Source organism: Xiphophorus hellerii, chromosome 24 (genome assembly GCF_003331165.1).
Source record: "Xiphophorus hellerii strain 12219 chromosome 24, Xiphophorus_hellerii-4.1, whole genome shotgun sequence".
NCBI classification, from domain to species: Eukaryota; Metazoa; Chordata; class Actinopteri; order Cyprinodontiformes; family Poeciliidae; genus Xiphophorus; species Xiphophorus hellerii.
The window spans coordinates 4,888,717-4,907,008 of NC_045695.1; the positions used below are offsets into that span (position 1 = coordinate 4,888,717).

General features: G+C 43.7%; 3 protein-coding genes across 7 annotated transcripts; all 3 read right to left on the reverse strand.

Moving 5' to 3' along the window:
- Positions 1-911: 911 nt before the first annotated feature.
- On the reverse strand, positions 912-8,140 carry LOC116715758 (long-chain specific acyl-CoA dehydrogenase, mitochondrial). Of its 3 annotated transcripts, XM_032556378.1 has the most exons (12): positions 8,035-8,140; positions 6,370-6,416; positions 4,057-4,236; positions 3,848-3,985; positions 3,583-3,747; positions 3,432-3,498; positions 3,206-3,370; positions 3,029-3,130; positions 2,828-2,941; positions 1,487-1,614; positions 1,318-1,404; positions 912-1,234 (listed from the first exon to the last, which is right to left on the reverse strand). In XM_032556378.1, the coding sequence occupies exons 2-12, from the start codon at positions 6,402-6,404 to the stop codon at positions 1,141-1,143; spliced, it is 1,275 nt and encodes a 424-aa protein (XP_032412269.1). In that variant the 5' UTR covers positions 6,405-6,416; positions 8,035-8,140; the 3' UTR covers positions 912-1,140. The 3 variants fall into 3 exon arrangements, with proteins under 3 accessions (XP_032412269.1, XP_032412266.1, XP_032412267.1); XM_032556375.1 differs by lacking the exon at positions 8,035-8,140 and having other exon boundaries at positions 6,370-6,747; XM_032556376.1 differs by lacking the exons at positions 6,370-6,416; positions 8,035-8,140 and adding an exon at positions 4,673-4,787.
- A 2,299-nt stretch (positions 8,141-10,439) lies between these two features.
- On the reverse strand, positions 10,440-12,705 carry mylz3 (myosin, light polypeptide 3, skeletal muscle). The gene is made up of 6 exons (XM_032556384.1): positions 12,529-12,705; positions 12,278-12,305; positions 11,434-11,577; positions 11,182-11,352; positions 11,029-11,106; positions 10,440-10,957 (listed from the first exon to the last, which is right to left on the reverse strand). The coding sequence occupies exons 1-6, from the start codon at positions 12,529-12,531 to the stop codon at positions 10,929-10,931; spliced, it is 453 nt and encodes a 150-aa protein (XP_032412275.1). The 5' UTR covers positions 12,532-12,705; the 3' UTR covers positions 10,440-10,928.
- Positions 12,706-13,110: 405 nt separating this feature from the next.
- Positions 13,111-18,078, reverse strand: lancl1 (LanC antibiotic synthetase component C-like 1 (bacterial)). 3 transcript variants are annotated; one of them, XM_032556381.1, is made up of 9 exons: positions 17,963-18,078; positions 17,573-17,695; positions 17,375-17,492; positions 16,838-17,048; positions 16,450-16,744; positions 16,193-16,375; positions 15,933-16,109; positions 15,725-15,797; positions 13,111-15,288 (listed from the first exon to the last, which is right to left on the reverse strand). In XM_032556381.1, exons 2-9 carry the CDS (start codon positions 17,657-17,659, stop codon positions 15,212-15,214), a joined length of 1,221 nt encoding a protein of 406 aa, XP_032412272.1. In that variant the 5' UTR covers positions 17,660-17,695; positions 17,963-18,078; the 3' UTR covers positions 13,111-15,211. The 3 variants fall into 3 exon arrangements, with proteins under 3 accessions (XP_032412272.1, XP_032412274.1, XP_032412273.1); XM_032556383.1 differs by having other exon boundaries at positions 17,975-18,045; XM_032556382.1 differs by having other exon boundaries at positions 17,771-18,041.
- Positions 18,079-18,292: the final 214 nt, after the last annotated feature.

The following is an 18,292-nucleotide window of genomic DNA, read 5'->3' on the forward strand; positions in this document are numbered from 1 at the left end:
CATTATAGGAGCTACCTCTTAGTAGAACGCTGGTTAAAACGTTGTTAAAGGGTTAAAAGAGAAGCCATGTTGTGATGACTTTCTGACGGCAGAGTTTCAGAAAGAACAGGAGCTTCTTAAAGAGACAGAGGCCTAATTTCAAGGTGTTAAATTACAAAGTCAAATTTCTTTAAAGTCATATTTGATATTTGCATTTTTTATAACAACATAGTTACTTGATTTGGTATAAAATGGAAAACACACAATACTGCCCCTTTAACAAATATTACATTTAAACTGGATGGAGTTAACCATTTATTGTTAAAAAAAAATAATAGTCAACTCTCATCCATTATTGATGTTGTGTGGTTAGCATAACAAAAGTCACGCAAACCACACCTTTTGTTACTTATTTACTAGCTTTTTCAAATATTTTTCCACTCATCCGTGTAGACATTAATAGCTGTCAGATTCTTCCACTTTGAAAAAAAGTTCTCTTTATATTTAAGAATAAAGCCTCAAAAGGTGAAATCAAACTTACCTGTGATTCTTTATTCTGCTGATCAGCGTCGGCTATTCTGACCTTTCCTTCAGTGCCATGTGAACATTTCGGATTTTCTTCTGATTGAAGTACTTTGACTGACCAGCAGAGTTTCCTCCTCTTGCATTTCATGATCATCAGCAGGTCTGCTTGAGACTGGGAGATGATGCTGCACAATGTCCTCTACAGATCATCATTCTAAAGAGGAAACCATTTTTTGACATAAACTCAGCAGTCAAAGATGACTTTGTTTGATGACTTTCAAACAAAGTCATCTTTGTTTGAAAGTGACTTTCAAACGAAGATGTTACTTTTTTCAGAGTCTGATATGTGTTGATTTTCTTTGATCTTGACGTCTCTGGTTGGAAAAAGTTGGAACATATAATCGAGATGCAGATACCGTCATATATTTATTTGAGATTGGCACAAATCTGAGACACAAAGCAAATAACAGATCAGTTAACAGAAGTCTCGCCTTTTAGCTTATTTATCTAAAATAATCAGACTTTTATTAGAAATTATTTAAATTACGTCAGCCAGATATGAAATAGTCCAACTATTCTTTCAACTATATCCCTAACTTTCTTGGTGCTGAGGGAGCATCAAATGTTCCTTCAGTCTCACTTCTGGCTCATGATGCCGCGTGCGATCAGCTCCTTCATGATCTCATTGGTTCCTCCGTAGATGGGCTGAACCCTGGAGTCCACAAACGCCCTGAAACACACACACACACACACAGAGTCAGGCTGAAGCAGACATCACTCAGGCCCCCACCACCCCCAAGCTACTCCACCTACTTAGCGATGGGGTACTCCCACATGTAGCCCCAGCCTCCGTGGAGCTGCAGGCACTCGGTGGCCACCTTGTTCTGGAGCTCTGACGCCCTGCAGGTGACAGGCAGGCGGTCAGCTGTAGGTCAGCGGCTGCTAACCATCTGCTAACCGTCTGCCAGCACAGGTTTCTCACCAGAACTTGGCCATGGAGGCGGTGGTGGGGTCCAGGCGGCGCTCTGAGAGGAGCTGCAGGCAGTTATCTACAAAAATCCGACCCACGCAGATCTCCGTCTTCAGCTCCGCCAGCTTGTGCTGCACGGTCTGAATATGACAGAGGACTAGTTTTTATCAAGAACTAAAGAATTTGAAGCAAATAAAGCACCTTTTGAAGAAGGTAGATAACATCTGCATGGCAAGCCACACTACCCTACCATGACAAACATACAAACCTATTACATAAATTGTTAAAAAGCTTGTTTATATATGTAATTTTTTGTTGCTGTTTGAAAGCCTTCAATTCTGTTAATTGTGATGACATTCTGCTTATGGTTAACTAAAACAAGACATTTAAAATCAGAATATTATGTCAGACCAAAAAAAAAAGAGCATTTTATTATACAGAAATGCAGTTGGTTGTTATCTTCAAAAGTTCCTCTTAATCTGACAAACGAGCTTCATCAGAAAGCATATTCTTATTTATTGAATATGACTGTAAGCATACAGTTTGATCCACTTTAAGTGGAGCCATGTGCTTTAGATGAATCACCTCATTCTCACTGTTGAGTATGGTGGAGGATCTGGGATGCTGTGGGCCTAGTTGATAGAATTAAAATAATAACCTATATAAATACTGTCCTCCTATTTTCTCCTATTCTTCATGTTTATAATAAGATAGTTTATAGCGTAATGGTGCTGATTAGCCTTATTCAGTCATACTGTTCGTAGTAAATGTTCTAGTTTATCTTATGAAACTGTGAATCACGTTGCAGCTGCATATGTTTTGATAAGAGCTGAAACGTGCATTGTAACTAGGGATGATTTTCAATAAAAGGAGGTGCGGCAGAATGTATTTTCAGAATAGGTGGAGATTGTAACTGAAGCACATCTCTGTCCGTTCTCCTCGCGAGTAAAAAGAAACTAACTCTCTGGTCTTTTCCTGTGTCTTGCGTTTTGATGTTCTAGGTGCTTAAACCTGACACTAGTTTTCTTTCAAAGTTCCAGAGAATTTTGCTAGACATCATGGCATTGTGACTGAATATACTTGAATTATGCTAATTTATTTAAAGGATTTTAGGAATCTTCACCAGGGCAGCCAATAATTATCTTACATGTCCACGAAAGACTGGTTCAGGGTTTAACTGGAGGGGCAACACAACCTCCTATAGTTGAGATAGTAATCAAAGAGTCTGGTCCTGCTCAAAATTTGCCTTGCAAAAACAGAAGAAAATCCCGGACAAGCCCCCAAGATATTGCTATTCTCTCTGGTTGCTAAGCCCCGCCCCCTGCTCGAGTGTGTTAGGGGAATTAAACAGACCTGGAGGTGGGCGACAGTCTTCCCAAAGGCCTTCCTCTGCAGAACGTAGTTCCTGGTCTCCTCGAACATAAACTCACAGCTGGATATGCCCATGTCAGCAATCAACAGACGCTCCTGACAGCAAAAGCCATCACTGAGGGTCAAGGTTCAGGAGGAATTATGTGTGTGTGGGGGTGTGTTTGCATGGATGTGTGTTCAGACCTTTGGCAGCTCATTCATCAGGTAGTAGAAACCCTTGTTGAGTTCTCCCAGCAGAGCGCTTGCTGGGAGACGCACGTCCTCAAAGAACAGCTCCGCTGTGTCCTTTCAAACAGATTCAGACCAATTCAGCGTCCTGACGTCGAGATGTTCTCAAACATGAAGTAAAAACTGCTCTACCTGCGCCTTCAGGCCGATCTTCTCCAGCTTCCGGCCCTTCTGGAAGCCCTTCATACCGTTCTCCACCAGGAACAGACTGATGCCATGGGCCGCCGTTTTCGCCTCGCGGTCGGTCACTGTGACGACCACCACCACGTCCGCCATCCAGCCGTTGGAGATGAACACCTGAGAGGAAGGAAGCGAATGAAGCCGATGGCGCCGTCCAGAGGAACAGCAGCGGCTTTACCTTGTTCCCGTTGAGGATCCAGTCACTGCCGTCCTTCTTGGCGTACGTCCGTACTCCCTGGAGGTCGCTGCCGCAGGAAACCGACGGGTTAACACCGTGTCTCACCGGTCAATCTGTGACATAAAAAAGGAAGTGGGACTGGGGTCCTCACCTGCCTGCGCCCGGCTCTGTCATGGCGATAGCGCCGATGTGTTTGCCAGCAGTCATGGAGGGAATGAAGCGCTCGATCTGTTCCTTGCTGCCGTAGTTTACAATGTACGGCATGACGATGTCCGAGTGCAGAGCGAAACCCGGGCCGGTACAGTTACAGTACATTCTGAGGAAAGATGGTTACCAGAAAAAAACTCATTCAGCAAAATTCCAGCATTTTCAAAACTCTAATTGCGGTACAGTCAGAGTAGGAAGTGTGGACTCACTGCTCCTCCCAGGTGATGGCAGCAGAAAACGTGTCCCCTCCGATGCCGCCGTGCTCCTCCGGGATCATCACTCCCAGCAGGCCTTGCTCTCCGGCCTTCTCCCACAACTCCCTGCTCACCTCGCCTGCCTTTTCCCACCTGGGAGCACAAACAGGAAGTCAACGGGAGGAGAACCTCTCTCCTGACGTCGGCTTCCTGCAGCCACCTACTCCTTGTGGTGCGGCACCACTTCCTCTTGGAAGAAGCGGCGGACGCTTTGCCTGAAGATGTCGTGGTCCTCGTTGAAGATGCGCCGGGTGCCGATGTCCGTCAGGGTTTTGGCGGTGGACGTCTCCGGTCGAACGGAGGTGACCGCTGAGCCCTGCTGCTCGGCCTGAGAGTGCCGCTTCCTGTTCAGACACACAGAACGAAGAAACGTTGAAAGAAAACGTTTCCCCACAGCATGATGCTGCCACTACTACTTTTGCTTAAGCGTCAAAAAGTTTCAATTTGAAGCAGAAAAATTCTCCATATTTTCCTTCCACCTCTTTGTGTTAAACTTCTTAATAAAGCACACTGAATTTTGCATTTGTATCGTTAGAAATAAACTTTTAAGGCACTGATTATTGTGACCTGTTAACGACCCAACTCTGAATTAAATAGAATATTTTACACTTTTGTCACAGTGTGACGTCACGTGTTACTGCTGTAAAACACGAGATATTTTTGCGTGAAAAAGTGATTCCCCCTCCCTCCCCCCCACACCCCCACACACCCCCACACACAACAGACACATGGCTCCGGGTCTGTCTGGCAATGAGTGAGAAAAGAAGTGACGAGTTTCACCTGGCAGCAGCGGCAGACAACGCCTGTCCTCCTCGTCCAGAGACATTTCTAAATCCATAAGCGCGCGACTGGACAACCTGCCTTAGAAACATCGTTGAGCAACACAAACACAAACACGGAGACGAGCAGAGATCGTCTAGCTCGTGTGAAGACAGGTCACTCGGTCGCTTTATGCAATAAATGCAACAGAGATTTTATTATTTTATTTCATGTTTTACTGAAGTCAACACACATATTTATAGCTCTTTATGAAATTAAATGAAGTTAACGAACATTTAATGTCTTTTAGCGTCTGTCCACAAAACAAAGAGGAGCAGAGTGAGACCTCTTGTCCTTCTGTATTCCTTTTGATCCTTCTTTTAGTAGAAGAAACGCAATTTAGTGGTAAAAAAAAGCTAAACAAACATCCCTGTTTTGGATCTGATTTTCAAGTAATTGAAATATAAATATAAAAATATAAATGGTTTTATCTGTGATGGTGTTTAAAGTGTTATCAAAAATAGATAGTTTTGGTTATTTATTTTACCTTTCAGACTGTATTTACTTCATCTTATTACCACCAGGGGGCAGCTGTTTTCAACTGTAATAGGGATGAATTGGAAACAAAAGGTGCTGCTGGTATTTATAAATTAGCTGAAAGTGAAATATAAAATGATTCCGAGAACACAGAAAATATTTTCTAATATTTTTCTACTTTATGACACACACAAAAAAAAATCATTTATTGATATAGAAAAGCAAAATGAAATTAAATTTGTGTGAAATCATTTTCCAGGCTAGAAGATTAACTGTTGCCATTGGTTCATGAAAAAAATTAGGAGATTCCCGAGTTCCAAAAGTCCAAAATTTGCAAGACAAAACTCAAATCCTGAGATTAACCTCAGAAACGTTCTAGCAAAACCCATGGAAATTTCTGACTTTCAAGTGTTGAATATTTTCAAGTTTTTTCTAGAAAGTTTCTAAGATGAATCCCAAAATTTCAAAGACATTTTAAATGTAAACTCACCTCCTGCAGACAGAAACCATCAAAATGGCCGAAACAAACATGACCATGAACATGACTGTATGGTAAACAAGTAACTAGAGTTTTTATAATCGCTCCACCAGATCATTCCTGCCAATACTCTTTAATGTCGTCTTCACAGCTTGAAGAACTTCTTCAGGGCTGTATCGATGCAGCAGCCGGTCCACCACCTCCTCTCTCTCTGCAGACTCTCTCACTCTGAAGCCACGGCTCTGCGGTTGGTTCCTCAGGAACCACTTACACCTGCTGAACTCTTCCACATTCAGCTCATCCAGGATGTTCAGCAGCTCAACATGGAGGTTAGGACTCTGTTTGGGATTAAAACAGTGAATTTCCACCAACAGGAAATGGACAAGTCGATTGGTTTTTATATCCACCTCCTGTCATGTGGAACGCTTTAAAGAAAGGGTGGTTGCTAAAATCTTATATTTACATATTTTGCTGGAATAAGAACATCTACCTTCAGACTTTTCACTGGTCTGTTTTTTGGTTGACTACTTCCATCCTTTGAGAAAAGAGCAGGTTGTGTATTTCTGCTTAAAAATCTGAATTATTCAGTCTCCTAAAAAATGCCCAACCAGTTTATTGTTTACTTATGAAATCTTGGTTTTATGCTCCTCTTCTTGTTAGTAAGTCTGAAATTATTATGAACTGAGAACAAGAAGAACCTCACCTGTGACTGGACTGAGACACTCGATTGGACGTCATCTTGTGAGTGTTCTGGATAGAAAGAGCAGGACAAAAACATGATCTAATGATCTGATAAAACAACTCAAAGGCATAGAGATCATGAAATACACATAGTTCATATTTCATTTTGTGTGTTCGCCGACCACTACTCTGAATTCAAACCAAAATTACTTTTGAAATTCCCTTTGGGACCAATAAAGGACTTTTTGAATTTAATTATTTTTTTATTTTGTGTAACATTTAGTACAACGCCCTAACAAAAACGGCTCAATGCTGTGGAATAAAAAAATAATAATGATGAGCTTCCAGTTCCTGAACTCGGTCTAATCCTTCTGTCCTCTCATCGTTGTGTCAGCGAACTGCGTGCTGCCATCTAGTGGTAGAAACTAAATAACCATCACATTGACGATATCCGTTTCCAAATGAATTAAAAATATAAAGACAAATAATATAGATTTATACAGAAGACTTTACCTGTTAGATCGACGTCGTACTCCCAGACCACCGTGTCGGCTTCATCTTTGATTATTATCACCACTTCCTCCGTGTTGATGGGAAGACGGATCTCAAATGTTGGGTGGTATTGATTTCCAAAGTTTAGGTCGAACTCCGCGCTCTAAAAACAGAAAACAGAGTCAGAAAGTTTGTTCATGTTTCTGTCAGAACGTGTTGTTTCACCTCCATCAGTCTAGGATAAATCCCTCTGTGACTTAAATATTTTATTCAACAAACTTTAGTTGGTCGCTAACAAAAATACAACAAAAAAATTAAGCATTTCATGAAAGAACAAATCTATGTAGGTGAGTGGAGCTTCTGTTGAAACACTGAAGCATTTCTACTATTAAGTTTCACCTTAGGTTGTATTTTATAGAGCTGTGAAGCTCTTGGACATGTGAGGATGTATCTCTGGTCTTTGACGAGTTTGCAGTTGGAAGTGGAGCGGATGAAATTACAGTCCCTCTGGTCTTTGTTAACCTGGAAAAAACCCCCAAAAAACTCTTCAAATCTTCAAATTTTGTATGAACATAATTTTCAGGATTATATATAAATAAATATATAAATCTGGACATTTATTCAATAAATGCTGTTTGCACAGCGTAGGTAGATGTTGACAGTTTTCTAAAGGGTTTAACTTGCATCAGTCTAAACAATACAGACATGATACAAGTTTCAAGAAAACCATGTGAGGAATCATTTGAAGAATTATCAATAAAATAGCTTATTGTTATTGTTATTATTATCCATACCTCGTACGTTGGGATGTTTCTGGGCAGCAGGAACACGTAGAGCTTCTGGTTCTGAGCTTTCGGTTTCAGAGGTCCGAGGTACAGCAGGACTTGGCTCGGTACCGGATCCTTTCTCTCTATGAACCTCTTTAAGAAGTCCCAGACCAGACCGTACGCAGAAAGCTCAAAGACCCTCACGACAACGTGAGTGTCAGTGATCTCCAGAGGCTTCAGCAAGTTCAGTCCATCATCAGAGAAAACATGAACCACAGACAGCAGGCCTTCACTGGGCAACACTGAGGACAAACACACCAACACACTGGTTTCTGCTTACAGCAGCAGCTTCAGATTTCACAGGTTCACAATGTAGAATCAATAATAGTCTGAATCAGACGAGTTCTTTTCAGTTTCCAGTAACTTACTGTCTGTGTCTTGGCAGTGTGAAAGGTGGAGCCCGCACACTGCGTCAGGAGAACAGCTGATGCTGTACAGGGGCCCAGCAGGGGTCTTCCCAGCTGGCTGAAGGATGCTCTCGTCCCATTGGATGATCCTGTAACACAGTTTGGCCGGCTGGGTCACAACGAACACCAGACCGGTCAAAGCGCACTCGAACACACCCGGACCTGGACACCGGAACCTGTAACACACAAAGTGACTCCATGAACACAACAATGAACCAACAATTGACCCAATAATCACCTATAAACACTGAATTATGTGTTAATATCAAATATGTTCAGAATTATTTTGAGTGAAAAAGTCAACAGTGTTGTTTACCTGTATGAAACATGCAAATTGTGAGTTTCCACTTGGGGTCTGAAGCTTGACGGAGCCTGAAATGTACAAACAACATCAAATATTTTCTATTGAAATCTAAAGTTATGAAACACAAAATCTGAGCCAAATGTTTGTCCTGTGTGTGTGTTTGTGTGTGTTGTCCAGTGTTTGACTAGTAGTGGTCAGAGGGCAGCTGTGGCTACTACCCAGTAGCTCTCCACTGACTGAATGGCATGAGAATCTTTGGAATCCTCTGGACTGGATAAAGCAATACACCGGTACAGGACATTTCCCATTAGATGTTTATTCTCGATTTCACATCTTTGGAACTGAAGTAGCAGTGTGGGTGCAATGGTTTATAAACCTTTAAATCCTTTTAATGCCACATTCTTTCTTTGAATTGTCCAACCCATTGGTGCCATTGAAACTGATTTTTGAAACATGGGATTATTCCTGTCTCAGATTGATAGTTGTTTTTTGTTTTCTTGCTAGATGCTTTTAAACGGCAACACTCACCTTGACCAACTTTGAGTGAACATCAGACCAATCAGGTTGGGATGATGTGCATGGAGATCCCATCTGCCTAGCCAGAAACTTTGGTTTTACAATAAAAATTGTAGAGCTAAGCAATTGAACATTGAAATTTTAAAATAAGTAGTTAAAAAGTATGACGTAATAAATAATGTGGACCATTTATGCCACAATAATGTGTTTGGCAACACTTTGGTTGAAGGGGTGTGTGTAAGACTGACATAACACTGTCATAAACATGACATAACATGTTATTTACATGAACCAGTCTTCATGAATGACTTTTGTCATTATGTCATTTGTTAAATAATGACACTTTTAATGCAAAGTTGTACAAAAACTTACATTAAAAGTCCATTAGAAGTGTCATTATATACAGAATGATACTTCTTGATAATGGTCATAACCAGTCATGAACCCGGGATAGATGGGTTCAGAGAAAGTGGTTCTGAAAGTGTGGAGATGGACCGACCGACCGACCGACCGTCCGTCCATCCATCGATGGATCGCCGTTTTGGCTGATTTTTTTCATCTTTGTTAAGAATATAGTGACCTATGTTAGAATAATTTGATAGTTTTGTGTTTTTAATTGTCTGTCAGCAGAAAATCACCATAATCAAGAGAAATAATGGTTTTAAAACATCCGTCTTTGTCTGTTTAATCTATACAATATGTTTCACCTGGTGATGGAACAATTACTGAAATAAATGAACTTTTCAATAATATTCTAAGGCAACTAAGAATCACAACATCATCATTGGAGCATGACATGAGTAATCTTTGGTTGAAAATGATAAAGATGTGAAATTTGATAAATATTGTAGTGAAACAAATGCAGGGTTTAGCCGTTTCTGGGGGGGTTTAAATTTCATTTCCACAAAAGAATGAGACAAAAAGCACCAGTGGTGCTTTACATCTGTTTTCTGAGTATTAGATTGGAAACTTTGTGCTTTTTAAAAACATTTTGTCCACACTTTTTCCATCCTACTTTTGCTAACTTTTTTGTTTAGTTTTTCCTCCCTTCCAAAACCTGAAAATAAAAAAGGTGGTTCTTGCAAAGAAATTTCGAACTGTAAATATTCATGTAAAATGACAAGTTATGTATTATTTGTGGCTCTAAACAAGTTTTATTGAACTAAACGGAGCTCAAATATGGCTCTTTGGAGCGTATAGGCTGCTGTAGACTGTACAGCCTAAACTCTTATATGCTTTAATTTTCCATATTTAGATCAACAGAATGAGTCTGGCCTAATTTTGAACCTTGTTTAAAGAATGAGTCAGTAGAATCTTGGGATGCTACTGAATATTTTACATGTTTAAGGAATATTTATTGCAAATTTAAAGGCATAAAATCAATCTATTCTTAATTATAATACAGGGTTAAACCACGTAGAGGTCCTAATATGTAATATTTCACAAGCTTAAGTAAAATTATATGTGAGATTTGACAGATTTGCAGCAGTTTAGCGAAACCTCTAGCTGTGAATGAGAGCAATGAAAGATCAAGGATCAGCCCAGGTGGGATGTACGGTGGAAAAGTTTATTCTGAAGTGACTCAGAGTGAAAATAAATACAACTTTTCAGGGAGGCGGAAACTTCTGGCGGTCTGTCCTCATCGTTTCTCCAGCACCTTTGGCATTGCTGGGCCAGTGATGATGGGACTGAATGAGGTGGCGGTGGGAAGGGAGGGATCTACCCTCACTTGGTGAGCGGTCACCCCTTCTCCCCCGTTCCTCACCCCATGTGGCGAGAGGCGACGCGCCCCAGGGGGAGAGCAGAGGCCGAGTGATGGGGTCTACAACGAAGAGGCGATGTCCTGAGAGAGCAGGTTTTGAGACGAAGTGGAAAGGAAAACAAAATAAACAACAAAATGGGTTCGCTTCAACATCCCTTGTACATAGTCCTTGTCTTTCCTTGGTTGGTCTTTGAAACAGCGTTGATGTCCTGAACGCTGCCGGGCGGTCTGTAGGCGAGCTACAGCTTCTTCAGCACTCCTGCTGCCGGCCTCTTACACAGACATGATGTGCTTGACGAAAGCTGAAGGAGGAAGTTCAGATCATTAGCGTCCTGTCACAATAAAAACCAAACCTGGAAGACAGATGGCTTACCCTCGTAGTGCACACTGCCGTTCTCGTCTTCCTGTCCGGCCATGAGGGCATCAATCTCAGTCTCATTCATTTTCTCTCCTGTGGAAGCCCAAGGATCTGTGTCAGCGTCTCAATTTCTACCGCGCTAAGCAAACTGTGCGTGTCTAAATTTACCCAGAGTGGACAGCACAATACGCAGCTCAGCGCCCATGACGGTTCCGTTGCCCTCCTTGTCGAAGACACGCAGACCCTCAACGTAGTCGTCGTAGGTTCCCTTGGGGAGGGTATCAACCTGCTTCAGCATGGGCAGGAAAGCGTCGAAGTTCAGCCTCTTGTTGGCCATGTCTGTTGGTTCACATCGCACTCATCTTAGGGAAACACAAGACAAACAGCTGCCACTTCTCTAGAAGACATCTGGCCTCTTACCATCGGCGCTGGGGTTGCCAAGGATCTTGACAACGTCCTTGTTGGTGGGATTCTGGCCCAGAGCGCGCATGATATCAGCCACCTGGTTGTAGGCCACCTGACTGTCACCAACTCTATCAAAGAGACCAAAAGCCTCCTTGAAGTCTGGGGGAAGGCAAGAAAATCCTTTGAGTTAAACGTTTCAGACTCATCGTTGGGTTTTCTATGACTACAACATTCTTGTAGGCGACAGCTGTGTGAAACCAGGCTGGATTGAGAGATTAAATACTCTGAGCTGCATGCTTTTGCCATTGTTTGCGGCTAATTGGATGCGACAGCTGTATCTGAGCAGAGAAGAGGAAAACCGGGGGCCAGACGAAGGTTTGTCATCTCTACCAAGCCCATCAGGAACTCAAAGTGACCTTTTTGAGAGATTTATGCTCGCCCAGAGGCAACAGCTGTACCACCCCACCCTGACCCCTCCTCATTCCTGCTTGCTGCTTGGAGCAAACTGATATACCCTGACAGAGACACCAAGGCCATATAGAGACTTGGGTTGAGAATGCTGACTGAGGCGTTACCAACGCCTCCTTGGAACTGGACTAAAACACCCTGGACACTAAACAAAGCCTGCCTGGACACATCTTTCAACAGGGGACCACAAGGACGGGATCTTGACCTTTGACTTGGGGATTAACACGTCTAAGACACTGCTAGGTCGTCTTAGAATAGATAACCAAAGACAAGACTTTGGAATCTTCTACAGCTGACTCTGCCACTCGTTGGGCCGGTAATGTGAAAATCTCCACTTAATGACTAGATTACAAGAAGGTATTGTGAAGTTAAGGACATCTTCTGGACTTACCCTCAATCTGGTCCGGTGTGAACTCCGTCTGTCGTATAAAAACACACAAAAACAAACACATGAGAAACAAAATAAAGCAATTTCATTCCAAATAAAGCTAAAGGTGATGGATTTCTCGACTCTGGGTATTTCTTAAATCCCTGATAACCAGATCAATTTTTTCATTCTACTGCAAACTTTTGAGAGAGTAAATCCAGACCAAGAAACTCCCATCGCCCCAAAATTGAAATCGTCCAGAATCACCAACACACCATTTTGGAGAGTAGGAGCACGGAGGAGCGAAAAGGAAGGAGAAGAGAAGCTGAAGTCCCGAGACAGAGTGGTCCTGAGCCATGGTCAAAGCCCCCTTATTTATGTTCGGCATGTGATGTCACGCAGCTCCTGGCGAGGGAGGAGGGATCAGATGACACGTTGGGACATCTTTAACTTTCTTAGGGAAAGCAGAGCCGTCTCCCCTCAGAGCCTTTAGAAGGGGAAAGGCTATTTTTAGACCCCGAGATTGGATTTATGATGATCCATCTATTGGAAAAGGGTTAAATGATGAAACTTCTGGTTAGAGGAGATGTTTCTGGAAGACGCTCGATGCAGGGAAGAGGCAGCGGACTCAGCGGCCGTCTTCAGACGGGCCGGCGACCCGTTCAGCTCGGTTACTAGGTGGTATTTTTAAATCAGACAGAACTCTCCTCCTCATATGGCGAAATGACGGCAGGGGGAAAAGCTGCCGAAACGTTGGCTGCTCTCCGGCAGGTATGGAGCTGCTGAACCTGGCAGCTAGACTGGAGCTGAACTGGAACATCCTCCATATACCCACAGAGTAAAACCCAACAACCATCCAGAGAACAACACATTTTATTTAGGTTTTAATAAACAGCCAGAGAACATGATGTCCAGAGGGAACATCGATGTTCTACGACACTGAAATGACCTTTGACCTTCCCATGCCTAAATGGGCTCTGCGGGAGAACAATAATAATTTACAATACTTGCACTCAGAGATACTAATCATTGCTTTTCAAATCTAGTTACAGATTCTTACCTGGACTTTGACTAGGCCAGGGGTGTCCAACCTTTACAAACCTAAAATCCAGATTTGTTTTTTCTCAGTCTGGCTTATTCAGACTTGCTTACATGACATGAATGTTAAATGACCCTTGAGAAAAAAAAAAAAAAAAAAGACAACTTTTGATAAATATTTTAGAAAATGTGTCATTTTTACAGAACCCCATTTTCTATATGTGTTTTAAGTTTTAAGACATAAAAAAAACTTGAAGAAAATGGGATGTTGAAATTTATGGACAATTAAATAGAGCACAGTTTCCAATTTATTGATAGTAAAATAAATCTAAAACAATATCACTAGTAGTTTTAGTGTCTTGGTAAATTAATTCATCACATGAAAGAAAGCAAGAAAAAAACAGCATTTGTTACAGTCATATTTTAAACATTAGTTCAATCATCATCATTTTAAATTGAGAACCATTCTGGATGGTCCAAAGAACCACAGGCTGGAAACTGTAAGCAGTCTCTAACTCTGTTTTCTTGAGACAGACAGCTTTTTTAGTTCTTTTAAGATAAACCACGGCATAATGCTGCTGCCTCTGTGTGTTGATTTGTTGCAAACTTCAAAAGATTTCTAGAGTGAAATAAGTTCTTCCCACCTGGGCTGTTGGTTCCTGCAGCTCCTCCAGAGACACCAGGAGACTCCCCTGTGGTTAACCCCTTCAGGAGGACGGCCATAACGTGTCTTAGGGTATCTGGAGATTATGTTCTTTAACTTAGGGAAGCCCAAACTATTCTGAACCTCATCTGAGCAACTGATAAGTTGATATCAGTTCTATGAACAGGTTTAGATTTTATGAGAAAGTCTGACTGAATGGAGATTTTAACATCCTGTTGACTGAGAGGTCTCAGTATTCTCCATGTTTTCTATGGCTTTGCCCAAAACAGCATGAGCCTTCGTGTTTTAATATCCAATCTCTGTAATAATAGTTGATTTTTTTGGGTGAAAATTTAAGAATAAACTAACATTTATTGGTTCCCTGGGTCTGATCTACAACAACTAAATGTTTGATGGACAATCAGCGATCATAGTTATCCACACAGAAAAACCCTTATTTTCAGATAAAGGATTTACTTAGCGTCTACTGTAAACCAGAATCTGCATGAATATTTAATGTTAATGTTGCAAACTTTATTGATTCTTTCGACCACATGGAATCAGACACATTTCACCTCAGTTCATATTTACAAATATTTCCTGACACTGTAACGGAGCGGTCGGGGTCCAGCAGGAAGACGAGTGTTGGAGGACATTGGTAGGAGCAGCAGGCGCGTCCTGCGGGGCCACAGATGAGCTCTATTTTTACCTGCTGTCCTGCAGGACGTGTTGGGTTTCTACAACCTCTGCTGCACGGCGGATGGCACAAAACAGACGGGTTTCTGGAGAACAAACTCAACTTTTTGAAACAAATATCCAATCAAAGCGGATTAAAAAGCTCCTAGGTTGTTTGGATCATACTTAATTTTCCCCTTATGAGCTTTAATTTTAAATCTGACACATTCCTGGTTTATTAAGCTGATCTGTCTGTGAAATAAACCCCTAATGTTGAGACCAGGTGTCAACTCTAACGCGTTCCCCTAATGACTCTCTGCTGCCACCTGGTGGACTCTCCTCGCTGATATTGCAACTACAGGAAACTTTGCTGCTTTACGAGCCTTTAAAGTGTTATTACAATTTGGGAAAACAAAAATATACAACTTCAAGACTTTAGAACATTTGGAAACATTTTTTTTTTTCCCCTTTTTGCGTTCTGGTAACTGAAAACAAACAAGAATGGTCTGCGTAGCGCCACATTGTGTTGAGGGACTAAAGATGCGTCTGCATGCGTACGACAGCAGGCCTTGTATCTGCACAGGAGAGGGGAGTGGGGGGGGTTAGACCTCAAAAGCTGGAAACCTGGCCTTCATTGGCTGCAGAAGGTCTGCCAGGAAGTAGATGGTGCCCGCCATGCCTGCAACCAGAAGGGAACATGTCCTAGTACTAACACCAAAAAAATCAAAAACAGAAAATCTAATTCCTATGAAAATACTGTGTGAATGCTGTAAGCTGAATGTTTTGCGGTTGACTTCAAATGCCTCTGCAATTTTCACCAAAAAGACTTGCAAGAAATGTATGAAAGACAGGATCAGAAGACGGTAGAAACCTGCAAACCTCCTATAGAGCTCGCTGAAAAATGTCAGTGAATTCAAAAATCTCACACAGAAAGTATTAGAAATGGTGCAAAACAATGTTTACAAAGCTAAACTGTACAGTCAGCTTATGAGCGACAATTAGCAAAAAGCTAAGGCTAGCTGAAGTACTAATGATAGCATCTAGACTAGCACTAACATATGGACCTACAGCAACATATCCTAAGCACAATTCACACTAATTTTTGCGGTTCATACCTTCGAACAGAGAGAAGGGGGTGTCTGGTGTCCGGCAGCCGTGGCGACCATAGTTCATGCACCAATCTGCAAACTGCAGAAACATTTCAATCAGAGGGCTGAGAGCGGCCGCTGTGAGTCTGACTGCTGCAGCTGCTTTGAACCAAACTCAACGTCCACGTCAAAGTCAGAGCAGAAGAAAAAGTGGAAGTGGACATGGTGTGCTCACCATGCAGGCCCTGTAGAGGTGTTTGGGGTCCCACGTCAGCCGGTAGAGGCCCAGGAAGGTGTAGGCGTTGCCGGCGGCGCCGTGGCAGAGGCCGTAGCCTTTCTTTAGAAGCCCCCAGCGCCACACCACCTCCCCGCAATGCAGCGCCTCCTCCAAGTACCGCGGGTTCCCCAGCACCTGCAGCAGTAGAACACCACCACTAGAAGGCGCCTGCAGCCGCAGAACACCAAAACTAGAGGGCACATGCAGGGTGAACTGACCTTGTAGGCCTGCAGCAGCATGTAGAAGACCCCAGGGGCGCCGTGGCACCAGTGCACCAGCTGGTCCCGGTCATCCCCGACGCAGGGCGGGTAGTTCCCAGACGGGAAGCGCAGGCGGCAGACGTGCTCCACGCTGGGCTGCACCAGCCGCAGGACCTGCTCCTCTGACGAGACGAAGCCCGGCTGGACCAGAACACACAGTAAGAACCACAGCAGCGGCAGCAGCATCATGGTGAGGGACAGGACCTGTGTCCCACCTGCAGGAGGAAGTAGTAGATGCCGGCGAGGCCGTGGGCAGCGCCCACGTACTGCTCCTGGTACCACTCGTACATCAGCGGGCTCTGGTTCTGGAGGCGGAGCTTTCTGCTGAGCTGCAGGCCCGACGCCAGAACCGCCTCGCTGACCTGCTGGATCCAGTGCAGCGGGACCCGGTCCGGACCCAGCTGCTGGTTCAGGAACACCAGGGAGGAGAGGAAGCCCATCCGGCCGTACAGCAGCTCGTCCGGCAGCCCACTGGACCCGCTCAGAACCGCCTGCTGGTACTGCAGCAGCCTGGAGGCAGAGCAGCAGAACCACAGCGGTCAGACCACAGCCTGCAGTCCAGACCTGGTACCATGTCCAGTCCTGGGTCCAGCCTGTCCCAACCTGCTGATGCAGTCCTCTGCCTCTTGCGCCCTCTGCAGGCGTGTATAGACCACGGCAGCTACGGCCAGCGGCCCGGTGTCTCCACACAGGAAGGTGACGTCATGGCGACGGGTCAGGTTCTTCAGGCTGCGGGTGACATAGTCCAGCGCCCTCTGCAGGAAGACGGCCTCTTTGAAGACGCTGTGGAGGTGCAGGTAGAGCAAAGCGATGCCTGCAGGGAAACAGACAGCAAACATCACTAGCCTCTGCTAGCTGATCTGAAGGAACAGCCGGGATACGGACGGGTTAGTCCAGACATGCTGGACAGAAACATGGCTGTTTCTGTAACAGATTCTGATTAGCTTACTGCAGGGGAAACAACAATAAAAATGCTCACAGCATGATGCTGCCACTACCATGCTGGACAGTTGGTACAGATCCCCGTACCAAACATCAGTGTGACTGCTGATGTTTGCAGAACCAATCACAATGCGCTGTGTCAATGCAGCTTCTGTCATCATCAGTTCCTGCCACCCAGTGTGCCTCCCCCACCCTCACCTGCCCAGCCTGTGTAAGCGGTGCAGTCTCTGGGATCAGCAGACTTAAGTCCATTCTCCATGACAGCCAGCAGCTCGCTGACATTGCTGCTCAGCCTCTGGGCAAACGCCGGAGTGAGCTGGAGGAGAAAAGAAGGATTTAAACAATGAGTAGCAAACCAAAGCTGGCGTGTATCCCCCGCATCTCTCCGCGGTTTACCTTTCCCTCAGAGTCAAACAGCGCCTGCGTGGACGCTGGGTTCCCATCATAGTCATGATAAGGATTCTTCAGAGCTCGTGTGTCCATTTTCACTATCTATTCAACAGCCGGAAGCGTTTATATCTACATCGAACAAAGAAGAATAAAAAAATGAACACGGTGTCTTAAATACTTAACATGAAGCCACAGAAACACCACCTGGTTTCTGCGCAGAGCTACACGCCCACACCGTCCATGCTAGCGAAGCTGCTGCTACTTAGCTTAGCCACGGAGATAATGCTAGCCGTTAGCGTCAAGCGGCGCAGGAAATACTGTCAGAGTGTAATAAAATGAGCCAATACTCTACTATTAAATGTAAATAAAAAGAAAAAAAGTATAGAATTTATTCACATGACAAGCCACCTCTCTCCCAATGCTGCAGTGTTGCCGTGCAGCCTCTCTGTGTTGTGCTGTAGCTCCTGAGATGCTAACTCGCTACTGCCAACTACTGCAGAAGAAGAAGTACTGCAGTCAACAGATCCGCCTACAACAAAACATCACCAGAGGGGTCCTGTGGAGCCCAGACAGAGGCAGGTAGAGTACCCAAAAATTGTAAGAGGTGCAGCACTTCAACGTATTTTTACTCAAGTAAAAGTAAAAGATTGCTATTCAGGAAGTTACTCAAGTAAATGTTAGTGGGTAAATGTAAGTAGTTACTAACCAACTCTGAGTCCAGAAGAG

Bases quoted from the DNA above. Each gene is read 5' to 3' on its own strand.
- mylz3 (XM_032556384.1), bottom strand. The intron at 11,353-11,433 runs GTAAGAGGCCAG...GTGAACCAACAG, and splicing joins TGGCAACCCCAGCGCCGATG to ACATGGCCAACAAGAGGCTG. The intron at 11,107-11,181 runs GTAAATTTAGAC...GGGCTTCCACAG, and splicing joins TATTGTGCTGTCCACTCTGG to GAGAGAAAATGAATGAGACT.
- LOC116715758 (XM_032556375.1), bottom strand. From the start codon at position 6,512: ATGAAATATGAACTATGTGTATTTCATGATCTCTATGCCTTTGAGTTG. The intron at 3,986-4,056 runs GTAGGTGGCTGC...TTGTGCTCCCAG, and splicing joins GTGGTGCCGCACCACAAGGA to GTGGGAAAAGGCAGGCGAGG. The intron at 1,235-1,317 runs GTAGGTGGAGTA...TGTGTGTTTCAG, and splicing joins TGGGAGTACCCCATCGCTAA to GGCGTTTGTGGACTCCAGGG.
- lancl1 (XM_032556381.1), bottom strand. From the start codon at position 17,659: ATGGACACACGAGCTCTGAAGAATCCTTATCATGACTATGATGGGAAC. The intron at 16,110-16,192 runs GTCAGTTCACCC...CTACTGCTGCAG, and splicing joins TGCTGCTGCAGGCCTACAAG to GTGCTGGGGAACCCGCGGTA. The intron at 15,289-15,724 runs GTATGAACCGCA...TTCTGGTTGCAG, and splicing joins CCCCTTCTCTCTGTTCGAAG to GCATGGCGGGCACCATCTAC.